At 40.8% G+C, this 22238-nt stretch overlaps 1 protein-coding gene across 2 annotated transcripts in view; it reads left to right on the top strand.

Moving 5' to 3' along the window:
• The first annotated feature begins 2863 nt into the window (after positions 1-2863).
• TBX18 (T-box transcription factor 18) overlaps positions 2864-22238 on the top strand; it is a 29540-nt gene continuing 10165 nt past the window's right edge. The window contains exons 1-6 of one of the 2 annotated variants that reach the window (XM_084890092.1): positions 2864-3804; positions 5010-5214; positions 7320-7421; positions 10666-10837; positions 18627-18794; positions 22109-22173. In XM_084890092.1, coding sequence (XP_084746218.1) covers positions 3480-3804; positions 5010-5214; positions 7320-7421; positions 10666-10837; positions 18627-18794; positions 22109-22173 — 1037 coding nt within the window. In that variant the 5' untranslated portion in view covers positions 2864-3479. Of the gene's footprint in view, positions 3805-3861; positions 4606-5009; positions 5215-7319; positions 7422-10665; positions 10838-18626; positions 18795-22108; positions 22174-22238 lie in introns of those variants that run through there. The other variant, XM_084890093.1, reaches the window with a different exon arrangement.

The raw sequence follows: 22238 nt of genomic DNA, 5'->3' as shown, positions 1-22238 counted from the left end.
AGAATGCACTTAAAAAATTCTCTCGAAACTGCCCAGTTTTAAACTGCACCAAGAAAGATAAGGAAGAGGAACCGGGTATGCTTAAAAACAAAAACAAGCAAACAAAAAAATTCCCCCCACCCTCTCCTTGCCGCCCCAGTTAGTTATCTGGCTGGACATGGATTCCACTAGGTGCCATTCTCCCAGACTGGGCACGCAAGGCTTTTCTGCCTGTCAGTCCCTTTCGCCCAAGTAGCTGAGAGAGACACACTCCGCTAATGCTCTTTCCTGGGTGACTTTTATTTGAAATGGAGCTGGGCTAGTCTTGCCAGAGGCCTGACAGTTTAATGTAGTTTTAATCATTTCCTTAAAGTAGCTCATATCGAGAAAAGACTTTCTCTCCCAAAGTGACGGGAGGCGCACGCTCGCTGGTACTCACGCCCCCACCCAAGGTGACACGCGCGCAGGTGCACAGGGGCGCCCACACACGTGGACACATGGACACGTGCAAACGCACTCACGCGCCCAGCTTTTGTCCCGCCAGTTCGCGCCCTGGCTCCGCTTCCTTTGCTCTCTTCACTCGCCATGGCTCGGCCCTTGCACCGGTGCCACGCTTTTGAGAAAACGCCTTGTTAAGTCTATCTCCGCCCGCTTGCCATCCCAGACCTCCCTTCCCTCCCGCTCCCGGGAGAGGTTTGCCGCCCCCTCTGCGGGAGCGAAGATGGGGTTGCAGGGAGGTCTGAGTCCCGCCGCTTCACGGAATAGGGGGCAGCTGGTCCTGCTGGGTCCCGGACCCGGAGCTTAATGCAAGGCCGACCCCACAGCGGCGAGCGACGGGGCATCTACGTCCCTCAGGTTTCGCCAAGTTCAGCCGGGACCTGGACGAAGGGAAACCACGCCTTCGCCCTGCCCCCGCGCCGGTGCACACCTGGATCATGTCTAAGGAACACCTTCCATCTGACATCGAGGCTGTCTGTCTGTGAGGCGTGGCTTTCCAGCTGGTCGTCTATGTGGACACGGTTTCCCCGGTGTTCGCGCGTCCCGGGGTCTGCGCCCTGGCTGCCTCGGATAAAAGCGAAAGAAGCGGCTGAGGCACAGAGCAGGTCTGGGGCTTGTGTGTTCCTGAGAGCATCCCGCGGGCTCCTGCAGCCCCTTCTTTATCCTCTGAGCCGCGGGGAATACAAATACCAAAAGATAAGAACATATCTACCCAGCTGGCTTCGCCCCTGGAAACCGCGCTGGTCCCTCTCGGACTCGGGTTTCCTCTTTCCCCTACCATGGGGCCGAGTAGGCCTGCCAGGGCCCCGGCGACTCCACCCTTGGACCTCAGCGCCTCCAACTCTCCGAGGCCCCAAAGGAAATTGGGAAGAGCCTGGGGCGCCCAGAGCTTGGGCCTAGAGCGGGGCCATGCGCCCTCGCGGGCTGCGGATGCGGACGCCTTAGCCCCGAACAGCTCCTGGGGAGTCCTTCTGCACCGTGGGCTGCAGCCTTCCTCCCCGACTTCCAACCCACTCCCATCCCAGGCCCAAGCCCTCCCGGCGTCCTCCTCCGGCCAGGCTTCGGAAACCCAGGCTAACTTTTAATACCCGCCTAGGGCGCCGCCTGGCTTGTCCTCTGCGAGGCTTTTTTTTCTTTTTCTTTTTTTAAACAAATGCAAAACAACTCCTCCCAGTTGAATCCTCTTCTCAAACCTTAAACCCGGCCTCTTCCTTGCGATTGTCACTGAGTCGTTTTTGACCCCAGGCTGTCGGGCCTCACCGGACGCCGAGGAGGTGATGCTCCCGGGCACCTCCTGCTCAGGCTCCCGTTCTCCTGGTTGCCTCTCCCGGTTGCGTTCCTTGAGCTTCCCAAGAAAGATCAAAGTGGCAAAACGACTCCCTGAGTCACTCCACTGAGAGCTGAGAGAGAAGGCAGAGATAATAGGGCAGCAAACGTTTGTGGAGGTTAAATGGAGCAAGGGGAGGGAAAACAACCCTTCCTCTATGTTATATCCAGTGTTTGAGAGTATTATGCATCATTAATTTTATTCCACAAGAGATTTACTCTACTTACATCAAACCCCTTTTTTTGTTGTTGTTGTCAATCCTGACAAAAAGTCGTGTTGAAACTATTGTACAAAACAACTTTACAGGTCTATGTTCAGCATTATTTGTTTTAAAAAAAAACACTCTTCTTTCATAAAACTTTTGTTTTAAAGAAACAAGTTTGCTCTTTCAAAGTCGGAGGAGGGAAAATGGCAAATTGTCTAAAGCAGGACAAAAATGAAGTCAGGTTAAATCACAGACGCATTTTAAAACTCTGCAATGGGAAATCTGATTGCATTTTAAAACTCATTCCACTTTGCAAAGTGTTTAGGGCTTTTAAAACTAAGTCCTTATCATTAGAGACATACAGAATTTAAATCTCACGTCCTACGTTTTTAATGATCACGCTTGTAAGAAAAGGGAGACTCCTACTTTTACCCACCAGTTCATATGAGGGACTGAGCTTATTTTGTTCTCATAAATAATATAGGATTTAAATACATCTCCCACTCCCTCCCCAAGAAATATCTACCAAGGAAAACATAAACTGGAATGTTTAAATGAGAAGAGATAAGCCTGGTGGACGTGAATTCTCCCTACTCCTGGAAATGTCCAGCTTTGTAGCGATATGACGTGATAAGGGAGTGTGAGGTTTCTTAAACTATCCCTGATAGTTTAACTTGGTGATCATCTCGGTTTCATATCAGAAACCTCAGCAGTTCCAGGTTCCAGGGAGGAAAAGCTGGAGACCGGGGCTTGGATGGGGCTGGTTGCAAGCAGACTGACCGGATCCAGCTCCCAGGGGTTGGCACGTCCGAGCCAGACGGCGGCGCTTTTCACTCGAGGTTTTTTGCAACCTTGTAAGGAAGTGGGCGCGGGCTGCGCGGGGCCGGCGCCTCCCGATTGGCCGGCCTCCGCGGTGATGGACAGGGCCCCGCACTCCGCCCCCGCCGCTTTATTGACACTAATGAGCAAGTTCTTCCCACCGCTCTCCCGGCTGGAAGTGCTGACAGATCAAGGCAACAAATTTCAATTACAATCCCTAATTTGTGTCCGCAGAGTGTTTTTTACCCCTGGTAGTCCTCCTTGGCGCATCATTTGAGGCAGATCTTGGAAAAAGCAGGAAGAGGTGGAAGGGGTGGGAGCGAGAAGGAGTGCATCAGGGAGAGCGAGCTCGAGAGACCGAGGAGGAGAGAAAACTTGGCGGGCGCGCCGCCGGTTCCTCGGCTCCCAACAACACGAGCGAGAAAGAAGGAAAAGCCAAATTTGTTTTTGTTTTTGTTTTTTTTCTTTTCTTTTCTTTTCTTTTTTTTTGCCCGCGGCGGGGAAGGGGGCGGTCAGTGTGCTCGGCCTGCGGGAGGCCTCCGCCGTTGTTCAGATTTTTGGCGGCGGTGGGAGGGAAGGAGAGCGGGTGAGCGTGTGTGCGCCCGCGCGAGTGTATATGAGCGAGGGGCGAGCGGGCGGCGGGCGGCGGGGATGGCCGAGAAGCGGAGGGGCTCGCCGTGCAGCATGCTGAGCCTCAAGGCGCACGCCTTCTCCGTGGAGGCGCTCATCGGCGCGGAGAAGCAGCAGCAGCAGCTCCAGAAGAAGCGGCGGAAGCTGGGCGCCGAGGAGGCAGCCGCGGCGGCGGAGGACGGAGGCTGCGGCCGCGGTGGTGGCGGCGGTGAAAAGGGCTCCCCCGAGGGAGACGAAGGCAATGCTCTGTCGCCGCCGCCGCCGCCGGCTGCCGGGGCGGCCTCCGGGCCCGCCCGCAGCTGCGCTGACCTGGAGCTGAACTGCAGCGCCCGCGGAGGAGCCGCGGGTGAGTCGGCCCTTTCCCACCCAACTTCTCGGCGCGGCGTGGCGCGTCCCCCCAGGGTCCCGCCCGCCCCCACGGCCGCGGTGAACCCCAAATCTGCGAGTTGTGGGCGTGCGCGAGCGCGGGGTTCCTGCGCGCCCGAGGCCACTCCAGCCACTTAACGCACTCGCCGTGGGTGTCGGGGCGCGAAGCCCGCCGCCGCCCGGGTGGATCTCGCCGCCCCCGGACGGCTCACCCCGAGTCCGGCCTCGCTGCCCAGCTCAGGCTGCCGCCCGCCAGGCGGTCCGCGCCCTCGGCGGCCGCTGCCGCTGTCGGCGACGCTCCGCCGTGCAGACCTGCGCTTTGGGCATCTGCCTCCCTGGGGGTGCCAGCCCATGGGTGCTCTTGTTTTCTTTCCTAGCTTTTAGCAGCTTCGAGGTGGAGGGAGCGACGGTATCATCCCCCCAAACCGGAACGAATGCCCCAAACCAAACCAGGAAGAGGCGGTGTATTTGCAAACTGAATGGTTTCCCCGAGGGGTAGCCGGACCTTCCCGGTCCCTTCCTCTCTGGACTCCCGCTGCCAAGGATGGCAAGGGCCGTGGGCTTGCTCTTCGAGCTCTTCTCCTGCCCTGCGCTAGCTGTTTGGCTAACAAGCTCTGGGACGGCCGGGGAATGTGGAGAGAGCGGAGCAAGAACTATTTCGAAATGTTTCTGGAGGATGATGCCTCCGCCCCAGCCCGAAGCCAGGCGCTTTCGGACGCCCGTTGCAAAGCAAGGCCCCGGCGCTCACCTCCAGGGTCCCGGCGCCCGGCGCTTTGGCGGGGTGCGCGCGCGGGGGGCGCCGGGGGTGTCGGGGTTTGCAACTGGGGATCTGAACCCCGGAGTCCATCTCAGGCTCCGCTGGGCACGCATCCCACACCCCGGTGGCCGCGCGAAGCTTCTTTTGGGGCCTTGGCGGGGCGGACGGAGGTGGTGTGGCCTCGGCCCGCGCGCCTTTCAGGGACTTGGAGGTCAAGAGGGTCCCACAAGAGCGTCCCCTTTGGCGGGCAGTGCGGGTGTTGGACGTTAGACCTATTTGTTAGAAGGACCCGATGACGAAGGGAAGGTTTCTCCTTTTCTCCTGGTCCTTCACCTCTCGCCAGCCTCCCTCCCGAGGTCCATCTCCCCATCAAGATTCCTCCGCTCTGGGCCCTCACCGGTTGCCCCTCTCTGCTCTTTGCTGCCCAGGAGGCTGTGAGGACGGCTTCCTGCAGGGCTCTTCCCCACTGGCGTCCCCGGGAGGCTCTCGAAAAGGCTCCCCGGCTCCCGCCCTGGCCAGGCCTGGGACCCCGCTGCCATCGCTGCAGGCCCCGCGGGTGGATCTGCAGGGAGCTGAGCTCTGGAAGCGCTTCCACGAGATCGGCACGGAGATGATCATCACCAAGGCGGGCAGGTAAAGAATGGCCCCTCACGGCACCCCCTGGGTGGGTTAGGAAGTGGGGGTGGGGGGTGTCTCTGGTAAGCATTTCCGTGTAGAGGGGGCAAGGCCCTGGGTAGTGGTTCACTTTTGAGACTGGCTTTCCCCACCTACCTACTCAGTGAGGGGCACAGTCCGGCCACCCTCTTGCTGGATGCTCAGGAGGAAATCACGGTTCGCCGCCGACATGCTAGCGGTTCTATGGATACGCGGCGGTGTGCAGGGGAGTTACAGATCCGCGATCATATTTACATCTGTCCAGACATTTGATTTAGGCTCTAGTTATCGCTTCTGGGACTGTGGGACAGATTACCCTCCCTTGTCTTTTAACAAACGCCAGTTTACCCTTTAGCAAACTAATTTGCTTTTTCAGATTTGAGATTTACCCATTGGTTGCCCATCAAAACACCAAAAAATTTCCTTGCAATGTGAGAACGTGGTGGTGTGTTGTGCTATTTTGATATTAGACTACGATGAAAAGTTACTGGAATCGCTAGTAATATATGCTTACTCCTTGATTTTGAAAAACCACTTTTGTAGATCCAAAGTTACGCGCAGCTAACATTTTTTTTCTCATTGGAACCCAACACATTAATCTAAATTTGCTGAAGAACTCTAAAAAAATTTTTGTAAGAACTTATATCCATTTTTTGTTGTTGTTGTTGAAAGTGAAATTTGCGCAATCCTCAGTAAAATAAATGGATTTTGGGGCCAGATCATAGTAATTTGAAGGAGGCACAGAAATATTTGCATTTTAAAGTTTCAGTTCATTTAGTGCAGTGAAATCTATGAATAATATCTTCCTTAAAAGCACACACCACTCTTTCAGGGAGTACACATGGCAAAAACCTGGATAGCATAAAAGTATCCAAACTTATTAGAAATTACAAAAACATATTTTATTGAATCCATATGCTACCTTCTACATTTTCACAGAGCTATTAGTAATGATCCAAATTCCGTTTTCAACAACACAAAGCAACAGTTGTCTTATAAAGGATGTAGTTAAAGACCTTTACTCTTTATCTTACAGGTGCACTGAAATAACACTCAAACAACCAGCATATTAAACTGCTCTCATGCATAGTTAGGAATAATGGACTTACTTTTTTTGTGCAAGTGGTCTTTAATGGCATTGTTATAGGGAAAAAAATTGGTAAATAACAGTACTAAAATTCGTGGTATAAGGTAAATTAGCAAAAATTAGATTTAACTGGAAGGATCCTAGACATACATCATTAGATGAAAGTTTTTTTTTTTTTTTAAAGAACTGCTCTATTCATTTTTTAATATACAATAATGTGTTGTTGTATGCCTTGCTGCTGTGACATTTTAAAAAGATAGGTACATTTAGTTTAGCATCTCCTGTGATGCATCTGTGGGAAGCCAAGAGAAATTCAGATTTTCGTTTTTCTTAATGAGCAATGTTTTGAGTAAGCGTGGTTAAAGGAGAAAGTATTTTCAGGTTATGGTAGGGGAAGGAGTGATTTGGTAAATATACGTTGTGCTTAGTTTCTGCTTTCAATAAAGAAGTTTTACTATACCTTTCAAATTTGGAGCAACTTTTGCACTTCACCTTTACCATGCTGCAGACAGGAAGTCCTGTCTCAATAAAGAACATATTGTTTGGTTATAGCATGGCACATTGGCTCCTTGTGGTTTTTTATAACCCCTTTAAAATTTCACATTATAATACGTTTTATCACTTTCAGAAATTCAAAATTTCTATTTCTACCATTTGGGACATTTTATTATCTGTATTATTAAAGTAAATTTGCTTATTGATTTTTTTAAAAGTGCTTTCTTTAGTGCCTTGACTCCTTCAATGTATTTTGCTCTTAGTTATATTGACATTTTAGTAAACACAGAGTATAAGGTACAAGCAATTACATTTAAAAGCCTCAGTTTTGCTATGTCCCCCTGTTCTGATTCTTTGAATTAAATTACCAGAGTGAATGGTATAAATTTGTTCATGAGAAAAATACAGATTCTGGGGATTTCTTTTGCTTACTCATTCTTCATGTGTTATCACAAGCAAAACCCAAACCAAAACCCCTTTTCCTCGCTTCCCTTATAAATAGGCGCATGTTTCCAGCAATGAGAGTGAAGATCTCAGGATTAGATCCTCACCAGCAATATTACATTGCCATGGATATTGTGCCAGTGGACAACAAGAGATACAGGTATAGTGATCGGTTGGCTAGAGGAGAATAGGAAAACACGAAGATTTTGCAGGCTATGTCTGTTTGATTTGTGACTATGATGTTTGTTTCCAAAAGCCTGTGGAATTCCCAGAACCATAATCCATTACCTTTCAGATTTAGTAGCCCAGAGGATGCCTTCTTTTAGAGTAAATGTGGAAACTTAATTTTTGTTTTGCTTTTTATAGATACAGAACTGTCTTTTAAGTACTGAGGACTTTCAATAGGAGCTAGTTTAGCGATGTTAAACCAAGTGTGTTTTTTATATTGATTCACATTTTGATTAGAAGTTTGAGAAGAAATGTTAAATGTGTACATCTATGCAATATTTAATGAAATGTTTTGTTTTCTTTGTGATTTTTATCTTTAAATAAATTCACTTTATCTGATTACATTAAAAATTGTACCTGCTTGGAGGCTTTTCATCCTTGAGGAAGTGATTGAAGATTTTTTTTTATAATTTAGAAAAATAAAAACTCATTATGCATTACGATATTAAGACATCTTTAAATTGGTAATGAATTAATTACATTAGTGTTTTTTTTGCTTGGTAGTTAAAAAATATATAGTATTTGGATTTTGAAAGAGAATATATTTATGCAGGCATCAAGTAAAGTTGGAAAAGATACACATTCTTCAGTATCAAACCAACCTTTGCTCTTTTTCTCCTGCAAGTAAACAAATCAGTAATTTTTAATGATTATGCTTTTTATTTTTCTGTTAAAAATACTAACATAAAAAAGGAGATTTTGAATGAGAGACCAGAAATTATTGCTCAAATTTTGTTGTTGTTTTTTTGTTTCTGTCTTTTTTTCTTTTATATAAATACCTACAACATTCAATAAGTTATTAAACGAAATCAGAATTGGTTTTTATCTTTTAAAATTTAGGAGTTGCTTTTTGGAAACAGGTTTATGGTGTCAAAGTATATAGTTTAATTAGTACAGGCACATATGGAATACTAAAAAATGGGTAATAAAAGGGACAGTTTAATTATTTGTGTTTGTGTATATGTTATATTGCTTCTTTTAATTAACTCATTAGGACATTTTGCTAAAATTATCTACGGAATGACAGAAGCTAGAAGGCATTGAAGTTTATTTTTAAAATATACTTGGTTTAAAATTCATATTCTATGTGGGTTTTGTGCTGAGAAAGATTATGTAGTTCTCAATAAGCTTATAAATTATTTCCTTTCTCAACTAAGTTTATCTCATATTTCTTTCTTCAGATCTCTTCCATATATTTTGGATGGTTTGTTTTACATAACTGATTCTTATTATTTTTACATAAAGTGCAAGCACAATTTCAAGTGTTAGTATTAAGATACCAAATTTTAAATGATCAAATTGTAAAACATAAATTTGCTTTCACTTATATTGCTTCCCAAGAAACTTGTTTTTAGCATTTGTATTTAGAATGCTGCACAAAGAATATGTAGCATGTAACACTTCTTCTCTTAGTGGGTGTGGATTTTTTAACTACTCACTGTGTATACTTTTTCAAGGTTTTGATAGAGAATATTACTCTATTTATTTTGGTAATAACTCTTTACCTATAGGGCAGGCTTTTAAATTTTTTTGTTTGTTATTGTTTTTGCATTTCCAAGATTTGCATTTGATTTCCCAACTTTTTCAGCACTAATAGAAAAATATTTTCTGGCTTATTCTCTGCAACCAGAGAGTGGTATTTGATCAAGTTAAACACAGTTGTGACTTATTAGAATGTAAAATTAACATTCACAACAGCCTGTGTATTTAGGAACTTATTTATTGAAATTACATTATACCAAATAAAGGAAGTTTTTTTTTTTTTTAAATTGTTCTTAATTATGTGACTGTTTTTTTTTTTCCAAGAAAAGGAATTAAAGAATAGAAGGCATATTGAGCTCAAAATAGAGTGAAATAAGTGACAGTAATTGAAACAAGGTCTCACCAGAGATGTTATGAAAATGTTTCATCCTATAAAAAAAAATCACATACTACACAGGTAGATTTCTCTGAGACTATTTGTAAATTGTATGTTATATTTTAAAACACAAATGGAAGAAAAACAACAAAGTATGCACAGTAATTTTACTTTCTATATCTTTCTAAGTTAGTCATCGACATACTAGTTCCTAGTTTTTGAATTAGTGTGTTTTAAGTTAACACAAATAATAATCTGAATGTAGGATTACTTGAAACATTGGAATTTAAATGTTTTATTTTTAGAGTCACTTTTTGATACATATAAACAAACAGAATAGAATGTTTTGTCTCTTAATTAGGAGAGTAATATTAATTAGATATCCCATAATTTTCAAAGTTTGATGCATATTTTATTTATTTTATTTTTAAAATATATTTTCTTGATTTTTTTCAGAGAGAAAGGGATAGAGAGTTAGAAACATTGATGAGAGAGAAACATCCATCAGCTGCCTCCTGCACATTCCCTCCTGGGTACGTGCCCGCAACCAAGGTATATGCCCTTGACCGGAATCAAACCTAGGACCCTTGAGTCCACAGGCCGACGCTCTATCCACTGAGCCAAACTGGTTAGGGCTGATGCATATTTTAATTAGTGGTAGTTAATAATTATTTGCAGCATTTTCTTACAACAGGAAAAAAAAAAGAAATATGTAGGAGATAAAATTCTACATTTTATGATTATATTGTACAAATTAAAAATTAAACTGAATACTTTATCCTTAGTTTATAGTGTGATAGAGTTAGAAAAAATAATTCTAAATGATGATAGAACTTTTTGCTATGAAAATAAAAGTCACTGAAACTTCTGACAATTTCTTTTTGCCTTTCTGTCATCTATCTTATCAACTTGTACATAAGCCTAAAAAAGGGAATAATAAAGAAGCAGGACACTTTTAGGTATAACTCTTAAGTATTTTTGAAATTTACTTAAGAGTGGGCTTTGACAACTTATTAATTTTTCACATCAGTTGACTATCCAGATGAAAAATATCTAACATGAATAAGTGTAATTCGTAAGTGTTAGGATACTTGCATTTTCTGGTGGTGGCCGTATGCATATTCTCACTAAACTCTTAATACATCACCTTGAGTGGTCAGTAGGCCACTGCCTGCCTCAGGGAGTTTTTTTTTTTTTTTAAAGTTGTCGAAATCTCATTTTAAATGCCTTGGATTTAAAAAATTTTGTCTAATTCTGCTGAGTTAGAAATTCTAAGAAAGCAATAGTTCACATGCTATGCCTTGTCACCGCCTTTCAGGTATGTTTACCACAGCTCTAAATGGATGGTGGCTGGGAACGCTGACTCCCCTGTGCCACCCCGGGTGTATATTCATCCAGACTCGCCTGCCTCTGGGGAGACGTGGATGAGACAAGTGATCAGCTTCGATAAGCTAAAGCTCACCAACAATGAACTGGATGACCAAGGCCATGTGAGTAGATGGCCTCTAAAATTCGCCACCATTGGATGGCGCACCCATACACATACTGTGCTGGACTGAAGGAAATGAACTTTTCTAAGATCATAGTATTACTCTTCTGGTGGATCAGCATATGCGTAAGCTGTGCAAAATCAAGGCGGTATTTGCATCAGAGACTGTGCCTGTGGCTAGAGTATACTATGCAGCATTCAATATATTAAAACAAGATACTACATTTGTATTAGAACGAAAGAACCCCAGGCAGACTATTTAGCCAAAACATTTGTTTGAAATCCCATGAGGTCCTAATTATTATACTCTGAATATGAATACAGTTGGTTTAACTGGAATAATGATTTATTGTGTCCCCCTGCATCCAGTTCTTTTCCCAGCTGAGGCTCATTGCTTCTCATAATGTCCCATCTGCAAACGCCCAATTGTTTTGTAATGACATCTAATGTGTCAAAATAATAATTCCTTTTAGTCTTAAAACTGCTGAAATATGGCATGTAAGTCAAAGCCAGCCATCCCAATAATATAGTCAATTTAGCACCTTATTAATTTTTATGTGATATTGTTTATAAGCAAGATTTCTACATTATTATTTTAATAAGTAACTCTGGATATATGCTGATTTCAATTGAAAGATAGCTCTTTCTATTAGGTTTATGTTATTTGAGAGGGGATTGATTGATGCAGAATTAAAATGCCTTTTGATTAGTATTTCATACATAAAATGATGAACCAACTAGTTCATTTCTAAAAGGAGTGACATAAAGATAGCATATTTATGAGCAAATTTCTTAAAGCACAAGTGCAAACTGTCATAAACTAGTACTCTGTTTCCCCGAAAATAAGACAGTGTCTTATATTAATTTTGTCTCCCAAAGTTGCGCTAGGTCTTATTTTCAGGGATGTCTTATCTTTCAATGTGCTAGGTCTTATTTTCGGAGTATGTCTTATTTTCGGGGAAACACGGTAATACTGTGATGACAGGATATGATTTGCAAGTTGCTAGACAATAACTTAAGCAGTGGACCTTAATGAAAGCATTCAAGTACAAATTTCATTGTGGTACAAAGGCAGTATCTAGCTTTTAAGACACATCTGTCTCATTTTGTTGGTGCTTTTGTTTATTGCCTTTTATGATTTAAAACAGAAATAGAAAGGTAGCATGGTTGATTCATTTCTGAATCCAACGTCATGCCCTGTATTTTAGTGCATTAATTAATTCCTCTTCCTTTTATTTTTTATTTACACAGTCAAGATATGCCAATTATTTTTCACTTGACTTCAGTCTCACTTAGGGAGCTGACTGATATGTTGCCAGCAAGTCCATTGAAAGATCTTATTTTTTTTTTGGAATAGGAAATTAAAAATAAATGCCATTATGTGTTACTTGTTTTAAAAAGCTTAAACATGCTCTAAATTTCTTAGTTCAACAGTTTAAGAATATATCTTTTAAAAAGATAATTGGATCTAAAAGCAACATACTGTCATAGATAAGGTACAAACTCCTTTTAATAATTTAATAATTTAAATTATTTTACAATTCTGATGCTTTCAAATCAGATTAGTGGCTTTATATCTAATATTCACCATCTATAATACTAGATATAGATCTATTAATTTATATGTTTTTTTAAATTTTGTAACTTTACTAGACTTTAAAACAATATTCTCCAGAGAAACAGAACTAATAGGATTATATAAATGTGTGTGTATATATAGAGATTTATTTTAAGGAATTGGCTTATGCCATTTTGGAGGCTGGTAGGTTTGAAATCTGCAGGGTACATTGGCAGACTAGAGACCCAGGGAAGAACTGATGATGTAATTCTTGTCTTAAGGCAATCTGAAGAATTCCCTCTTCCTCAGAGACTGCAGTCTTTTTCTCTTAATAGCCTTCAACTGATTGGATAAGGCCTACCTACAATATTGAGGCAATCTGCTTTACTCAAAGTCTACTGATTTAAATGTTAAATTCATCTAAAAAATACCTTCATGGCAACATCCAAAAAGGTGTTTGACCAAATATATAGGTACCATGGCCTAGCCAAGTTGAAACATAAAATTAATTATCACACAGTATTTGTTTAAAATACAAAACATTACAGCTGAAACCAGTTTGGCTCAATGGATAGAGCGTCGGCCTGCGGACTGAAAGGTCCTGGGTTTGATTCTGGTCAAGGGCATGTACCTTGGTTGTGGGCAAGAGGCAGCTGTCATTGATGTTTCTAACTCTCTATCCCTCTCTCTTCCTCTATGTAAAAAGAATTAATAAAATATATTTTAAAATACAAAACATTACAAGTTGAAACTCAGTTGTTTATAATATTTCACTATTAGGAAAAACAAAAACACAGCAGAAAATAGGCAAAATAGTCAGATAAGTGTATCATCTACCAGTGAAATTTTTCTTGTGAAGTTGTGGTAGATATAATACTTTAATAAAGGGAGACAATTAATATGTGTGAGGAACAAGGAAAGAAAGATATATATTTATGCATTTTGGGAGCAAGGAAATTGCCTTGGCAAATGGTAAAAATGTATTGAATCAGTTGATACTAGAAGAGAATGTAGGTTGGAAAATGCTCTTTTCGTAAAAACGTATTTTTTGAAGGCTTTGTAAGATCTCTATATATAAAAGCCTAAGTATCCATCTGACTGACCATCCTACTGGTAGTTATAGTGCAAATTGACCACCAGGGGGCAGTTGCTCAACACAGGAACTACCTTGACACACACTGACCATTTAAAAAGAAACAGCACCACAGACCTGGCAACAACAAACCAACACTCAGCTTCCCCGAAGTGGGAAACAGATCCTGCCACCACCCTGGAGCAACAGCCCACCAAATTGCAGCCCACACTGCCAAGACCCCATGGCTCAAAATGCGGCCGGCCCACAGCCCAGCCCAGCCTGGAAATTGTCACTGTGGGCGTGGTGTAATGACATGTAGCAATGCCCTGCTTCCTCTCCCTAGAAAGTAGCCTCCTTGGAGTTTCTTCAGCTCAAGGACACAACTTGCTTTATAGCCTGGTGCAAACATTTTACACTTTAACCAAATGTCTGTGAAGCGTTTTCCTGTGCCTCATCTCATTTGATCCTCACAGAAGGTCTGTAATAGGTAGATAGGAGATGCAATAGAATTCTATTTTCTTTTCATTAGCCGGAAAATGGAGATTTAGAAAGCTTAAAAACTTGACCGGACTGTAAAGAAGTAAGAAATGGTGGAACTTGAAAATGATTGCACGTTTTCTCACTGCTCACTTCAAACACTGCTGCAGTTAAATATTTTATTCTGTGATCTACATGCTTTGTGTTGATATTTACTGCTGTGTTGCTGACAATTACCTGAAAGAGAAGTTGGGGTGCTTCACTGGGCTGGAAAAATCAGAAAGCATGTCTAATTAAGCAAGTTAATCTATATATACAAAAGGCTAAGTTGACTTCCACATTCGAGGTACATATATAGTGAACTTGGCTGATACTTCTATTTCAGAGAAAGGGCAAATCGTGATATTAAAATGTTTCTTCTAATTAGTTTCCTTTCAATGTGCACAAACACTGGGCCAATGGTGTAAGATAAGAAGCCATAGTCTTGGAGCCTAGATGGGGAGAGAAGACCCACACACAAATAATCATGCTGTCAGCTCAGAGAAGTTCAGATGTGTCCTTATACCCGCCAGGAGAGACTGAGGAGGCTTCCTGAAGAGAGTGTCTGTTGTGTTTATTTACCCAGTTTTAATGGCCCCAAATGAGTTTAGGTTAGAGATTAGGAATTGGTTTCTTATTCTACTGTTGATGTGACTCTGGGAAGACAGTAGCATCATTATGGTAGGACTTTCAAATTCTGAAGTCCCTGTCCTCCTGCAGAGAACTCTCTGCCCTTGTATGGTGGTGAGGAAGTGATACTAATCGCTACCTAATCTAGCTAAAGACTCAAGTGAGAAGTGGTTTTCTAATTGGCTTTTTTTTTTTTTTTTCTAAATTGCTTTCTGTCCTCCCAGTTCCCAGTTTTATTCTACTAAAGATGTACAAGTGTTCAACACAGTGACCTGAGAACTCCATGTAGACCTGACACTTTTAGTAAACCCATAGTTACTGTAGGAATCAAATTCTCACAGGGCTGTGACTGGACCTAGGTTTACCTGAGATCTGAGATTAGGTGTCATTGTGCTTTCCCCCAAAGCGACTTTTCATCTTTCCAATTGTTTAGAGAGGACCATTGGTAAGAATCTAGAGTGGAAATGTCTCACTGCTCCACAGCTGGTCTTTGAATGTTGTGAAGACTTTATAATCCCTACTTGCTCTTCAGGGAATCTGTAGCCAGCTTTATGTTGGATTGTATACAAACCAAGACTGGTCTACCCCTGTATAGATGTTTAGCATGCTTGGGTGGGGTTATTTCCTTCTTATCATGTGCATGATTCCCTATTCTCCTGAAATTGGCTGTGTAGAGGGAAACGTTTAGATGAGCATTTTCCTGAAGAATTAGAAGACATTTAACAGGTGGATCTTAAACCTCATTAGAAGACATTTAACAGGTATACCTTCCTGCTTTGGCAGGTAGTATGGCCAGGTTGCCACAGCCAGGGTACCTGTGAAAGGGCCTGTTTTCCAGCTGCTGAGGATTCAATGATATAGAGGACCCCTACCTCTACGTTTGTCCTCACCATCTTCTCATTTCTGCTTGAGAATGCGGTGAAAAGCAAGGTATTATAGGGGAGATTTCTAAGATCTTGATGGAAGGAACTGGTAATAGCTTAGAGGTTCAAAGCGTTCATGTCAGTGGGGGGCAAGTCCCTTTGGCTCTCTGAGGCTTGGTTTTCTCATGGATTATGTTGGAAGCAGAGAATTTTGAGTGAATTAAATGAGCTGGTGAACTTGAAAGTATATATTTCTAAGGAGTGCTTTAGATACAGCTTCAGGCCTGAAACAAAACCAAGGTCGCCTTGTTGTGGAGCTGGCAACTTGGGGTAACGGCGTTGACCCCAGCATCTAAAGTGAGCCATTACTTGGGATCACCAAAAATGCAGAGAGCCAGGTTTTTGTTATCTCTCTTCATTGGTACTTTGCTTGACTTGTATCAACACTGAATTTAGGTCATCTAGAAAATTTCCAGAGTCAGCAGGTAGTATTTTCCGATTGAGCTGTTTTATAAGGTACAGCATGGCATGTCTGTCAAACCACAGGCACTTTCATCCCATCAGATCAGAAATAAGTAATATCATGCTTCTTTTGACTCATGCCTTGTGTGTTTAAAATGGGGGTGGGGGGATGTGTATGAACCTGAGAAGCTGCACTCTGTATTATGGAGATAGGCCTACATGATACCTGAACTAGGTAATGCCAAAAAGAAAAATCCTCCAGCTAAACAGAACAGAGAGCATGGAGCATGCAGGTGAAATATAATTATTTGAGTTTCAGTGATGGGCATTATCATTGTGTTCTCCTTGTTTATGAGGCCAGTGGTTCTCCTTGCTCTACTTGTTCTATTAAATAAGCAAATTATTATTGACTGCTCATCATTATAAGTTTGATAGTTCATTAAAGATCAAATAATGCTATGTTATAAAGAACTGGGGCTTGTTTAGCATTCTCTAAAATTTTCCAGGGATATATTAAATTCCTATAGATAATATTGAAAATTATTTTGCTTAATTAATCTTGAGATTTTTATTGGCAGTTGTTCTTTGATGTGCAAACATAGGCATAGATCAGCTATTTCTGTACCCTTCTTCAGTATACCTCACCTACGTCATTTTGATGACTTAGGATAAGGATATAGACAAATAAAGTTAAAATGTAGATAGCTATATGGAGAAATCTTCTTGAGAGAACAAAGACTTCATAAAACAGGAACCTTCTTTTCATTGGCTGGTAAACAGAAACTTAAATCAGTTTTCATTTCTTTCATTTCAAGTCAGTTCATTGTAGTCTTCTGAAATTAATTATGCACTTATTAGTTGTATTTTTTTTTTTTTTTTTTTTATGTGAAGTAGCTTTCTCCGGTTTTTCTTCTGCTCTGGAAGTTGCCAATTATTAGAATTAAATCTTGCTCCTGCATTTTTCAGATTTTTACTTGACTCATAGACATACATTTTCTCCTTTATTTTATAATTTCTTTTATTTTAAAAATTTCTGGTGGAAAATTGATTTTGTGAGCCCCTAATGGGTTACTGAAAACTGTCTTTTGTTAGACTTGGAAAGAGACCTTCCCAGAGGTTGCGGGGTGTCCCTAGGTGATGCTGAGGGCTGCCATCGCTTCTTCTCCTTTCCTCATACTTATGCTGCCCCACCCCCTCAGGCATGTCTGTCATCCAGACATTTCCTCCCCTAATACAATAGAAAGGAAATTTTAGGGTAAAAATACAAAACAAAAAACAAAACAAAAATTAACCACTGTGTTGGTTACTCCCAGAGTGTAAAGACTTCCTCTTGTGGCAGCAATACACTGTCCCAGTGGAGAGCTCTTTGTGTTTGGGCTGGCCAAAGCTTCTGAATTTGGCTCATTAAACCTATTGAATCCTGAAAGCCATGAGGTAGGTCAACCACTGTATTTTTCCAAGACTTTTGTTTAAGCATTTCCCCTCCGAACTCCAACACCCCCAAACCTGAATTCAAATTGTATAGTTTAGGGAAGATAGAGGCTTGTTAACTAAACCCATTAATGAATATAGAATCCCAGCAGCAATTACCTCTTGGGTAAGGCTATTTCTTTACCCCACTTCCTCAACCTTGAAAGCAAGCATATAAAGAAGAAGAAAAAAATTCACCCATAAACCCATCATTCAGAGATGATCACTGTTCATATCTTGGTATGGGTCCTTTTTACTGTCTATTTTTATATAGTTTTGATTAGTTTATAAACAATGTGGGTCCTTTTTTTATCATGTAAGATTTGAAAGGAAACATTTTATTATGTGGTTTAAAATGTCCTAAACTGTATTAGTAATAGCTGAATAGAACCATATCCAGTTGTGTTGTCTTTCATTAACCTAACCAATCCACTTATGTGAGTGCTTTATAGTTTTTCTACTGTTGTAAAGAACACATTGCACATCTTTATACATGAAATGCTTTTCTGAATCTTGAATATTTCCTTAGGACAAATTCTCATAAGTGGAATCCCTGGGTAGAAGGTAGTTGGAGCATATTATTAGATTCCTCCAGCAGAGTCTGAGAATACCAGTTGTTCTATCCCCCAGTATCTGGGTTTTGAAAGCCTTGCTGTGATGTAGGCATGGACACTGGGCTCTCTAGACAAACCAGAGACTTCGTGAACCACACACAAGGCAGACCTTGGGGTATCCTTAAATGTCCCTTCGTCTTTGAATAGACATGTTGCAGTCATTAGTAGGGGAAGAATGTTCTCTGAAGAAAACCCTGGTGTGAAATATTTGTTTTTTTAGGGGATGGGTATGGTGGAATTTAAATAATCATTTCAATCTCATTTTCAGTTTTATTGGTTTCAATTCTATGTTCCAATTTGGCTCATTAGAAGTAAAATACATATGAATTTATTTTTGTATTTTTAGAAACAGAAAATTTGATGTTAAATATACTGGATTTCACCAAAATAATAATTTTTTGGGGGTATTTTTATGCACATTTAACAAATAACATCCTAGCTCTCCTTCTCCAATTTTGATATACTTTATTAAATTGGCTTTTCTGCATCCTTGGAAATTTTAATTTCCAACTGTGATTTATTTTACATATTAAATATTTAGTCATGGTGTTGAGATTGGGCAGAAGTTCTTGACAAATTTGGCTTTTCTTTCCTTGACATAGATTATTCTTCATTCTATGCACAAATACCAACCACGCGTCCATGTCATCCGCAAAGACTGTGGAGATGACCTTTCTCCCATCAAGCCCGTGCCTTCTGGGGAAGGAGTGAAAGCCTTCTCCTTTCCCGAAACTGTATTCACCACCGTCACAGCCTATCAGAATCAGCAGGTATCATTCCTAGAATTGGTATCTTTCTACCCTTTCATTTCAATTGTAAATAGAAAGCTAGCTATCCTTTTACTGTACCTATACATTATGAATTGCCATAAAGCATTTGTTATAGTTGATGTCCAGGGTGTGTGTGTGTGTGTGTGTGTGTGTGTATGTATATATATAGTAGTAAAAATTCTTTATCCATGATTCCTCAAATAAGGCTACTCTACTGAGGATTTTTTTTTTAGACAAGAATGTGTCTCATGACTGACAGTGTAGGTTTACTTTCCATTTTGCGATATTGAATCATGATATCATAGTAAAATTAGGAAGTGTATATATTATCTAGGAAATAGACATGTGGAATATGAAAAATGAATTAAATCATAGAGCATGGGATTTGGTAGTTCACCTTATTTTAAAACTACAACCCATGTATAATGAGGAATATTTTAGGAGCATTTAATTTTTATAGTTATTTGGGAATATATACAAAAAGGGCAGTTTCTTTCAAGATGCATTTTAATTGTGATAGAAGGTGATGCATATGTTTATAGACTGAGAGATCAGCAATTGTGGAGTAATCCTTTCCTAAATTTGGGAATAAGCTGATAAGTGAAATAGTTCTTGTCTGTATGGGTAAGCATACATGTATTTTTTTTATTTTTAAAAAATATTTTATTGATTTTTTACAGAGAGGAAAAGAGAGGGATAGAGAGTTAGAAACATCGATGAGAGAGAACCATCAATCAGCTGCCTCCTGCATACCCCAAACTGGGGATGTGCCCCAAATCAAGGTACATGCCCTTGACTGGAATCGAACCTAAGACCCTTCAGTCTGCAGACCGACGCTCTATCCACTGAGCCAAACCGGTTTTGGCCATACATGTATTTTTAAGGCTGTGTTAAGTAGGTGGAGAATTCAATCAAACCAATAATTTAATCCATGTAATTCTGGTCAGTTTTTATAAGAAATAGGGATGTAGTTGAGGCTGATGTGGCTTGTGGTACATTTTAAAAAAGAATTTCATTTGTCAGCAGGATTATTTTAGATCTCCATTTCTCTTTCAATTTCTATACATCTATTAAAAGCTTAAGGCTTTATAATCTCTCTGTTGTGGTTTCTGTTGTTTTAAAGCTTCCGAGGAGATGTGGATCCTGTCCTGTGGGACTTCCTTTAAGTCTGAGAGGCTCACCCACTCTCATCCCTGTGCAGGCACCAGTCCCACTGCCGAGGCTCCCCTGCCCTCTCACACTCACATGTCAGGCCTTTCTGCAGGCTCTTTGGAAGGAACAAGAAATTAACCCTTAGAAGAGCTAGAGACAATTAGGAAGATATTCTTAAGATATGTTAGGTGCAGAAAATGAATATTTTTTAAAGGAAAAATATAATGCATATGGAGAAAAGAGCAGAGTCATTTCATTTTCTTTCTCTGTCACCGTCTCTTCCTCAAACATACAAAAGTTAACCGAGTTAAATGTTTTGTGTATATTTTTCTCCCAGCCTCTGTGATACAATATATGAGAGACAGTGAGCTCTTAGTACATGTTGGTGTCTAACAGCACCTAACAAACGCTGACAAATAGATTAAGAGAGTGGAAAAATTAAAAGAAGGGAAATTGATAATGATAAAATGCAATCATGTTTATTTTTAAACTTCCTAGCTGCTATTTTGAAGAACTTATGGAAAATTGGTAAGCAGCCTAGCCTGGTGGTTAACAGCATCGGCTCTAAAGCCTGGAGTCCCAGCCCAGTTCTACCACCAAGAAACCTTATGATCACAGAATACTTAAGCCTCAGTTTAAAAAAAACACACACACGTAAAATTGGGATAATAATTACATATGAGTTGCTATGAGAATTAAACATAATAATATGCATAAAACTCTTCATACAGCCTACATGGTATGCACTCAATAGATGTGATGTCAGTAATAAAAATAATGATGATGTTATTGTGCTATATATCTTTATTTAGACATGGTAACATTATATAAATCTGTACTCTTTTTTAAAAATACTGTTTAAATGTATACTTAAATTATTTAGTGTTTTTAAAACATTATTTAATGAACAGAATTGAGCTATAACAAATTATAAAGGATTCCTTCAATGAGAGAGTGACAGACACAATAAATTAATTAGTAAATCCTTACATTATATAATTTATAATATAGTTTTATAGACATACTAAAAGCCTTTCATATGGAACTCATATGTCTCAGGTGTTACATAGCTGATTGGAGGCTGGCTGAGAGCACACACAGAACTATATAGGGACATTAAAGATGACTTTCCAAAGATGCCTTTCTTTGCCTTAGTGTCATCCAACAGTGTGTGTTTGTCCTCAACCAAAACGGTACAGTCAGAACTATGTTCATTAACTTTGTAGATTCTGCTAAACCAAGGAACAGAGGAAACAAAGCATGATGTGCTTCTTAGAAAATAGGCTGTAAATTCCTCTGGATAAAGTGGAGGTCTAGAAAAAAATAGATGAGATGCCGGTTACTAGTGTTAATTGCAAGATGATACAACAAAAGTATTTTTAATGGAGATGACTAGACTATTTGTAACCCCCCCCCCCCCCCCCCCCCAAATCTTGGGGTCTGAGCGGGCAAAAAGCTGGTTATGAGTCAACAAGTTATAGAACTGTAGTTAAAATGAAAACATCATTTATTTCTACTACATAAATAAGATGTAATCCCATTAGAACTTTCAAGTAGTGGCTTCTGCTGGTTAAGTACTCTGGTGAGTTCAGGACTCCATAGATAAAATTTTCCGATGAGAGTCATAAAGATGGTTCAAGGAGAGGCAGAAAAATAGAGAGGCAGAAAAGTTAATGGGATTTATATTACCTAACTCTGAAGAAGAGAAGAATATGCAGGAGCTCAACAACACACAGGCATACACAGGGCCCTTACATTGAAGTTGGAGGTGAGCTGTTTCCCATCACTACCATTGTCAGAGAAGCAGGATTAAACTGGATCGCAGTTAAAGGGAAGAACTTTAGTTCCGAGAGATTGGAAAACAAAGGGCAAGTTATCTCCTTTTCTAGGCACATTAACAGCAAAACAAACTTTATTCACAGTGCTTGAGTTAGGGGTGGGGAATGTCTTTCTCACGGGTGATTTCTGAAATTTTCTTCTAGCTTTGCTGCTAAGACAATAAAAATACATGGGAAATGAGAGAGGAACACAATAGAATCATCTGACATTTAATTTCGGAATTACTTGTAGTTCTGCCCTCCTTTTCATTTTTAATAACCTTACTTGGCATTTATAATAAGATTCGATGTGATTTTTTTTTTCTTTCTTTCTTCACTCTGCAGATTACTCGCTTGAAGATAGATAGGAATCCATTTGCCAAAGGCTTCCGAGACTCTGGGCGTAACAGGTAGGTCTTAATGAAGGACATTCTGGCTGTGGTAAATATATTGGGTTGTTTTTATTGTTGCCTTT

Source organism: Pipistrellus hanaki (assembly GCF_964339955.1).
Source record: "Pipistrellus hanaki genome assembly, chromosome: 7".
Taxonomy (NCBI): Eukaryota; Metazoa; Chordata; class Mammalia; order Chiroptera; family Vespertilionidae; genus Pipistrellus; species Pipistrellus hanaki.
This window is presented reverse-complemented; position numbering and strand designations above follow the sequence as displayed.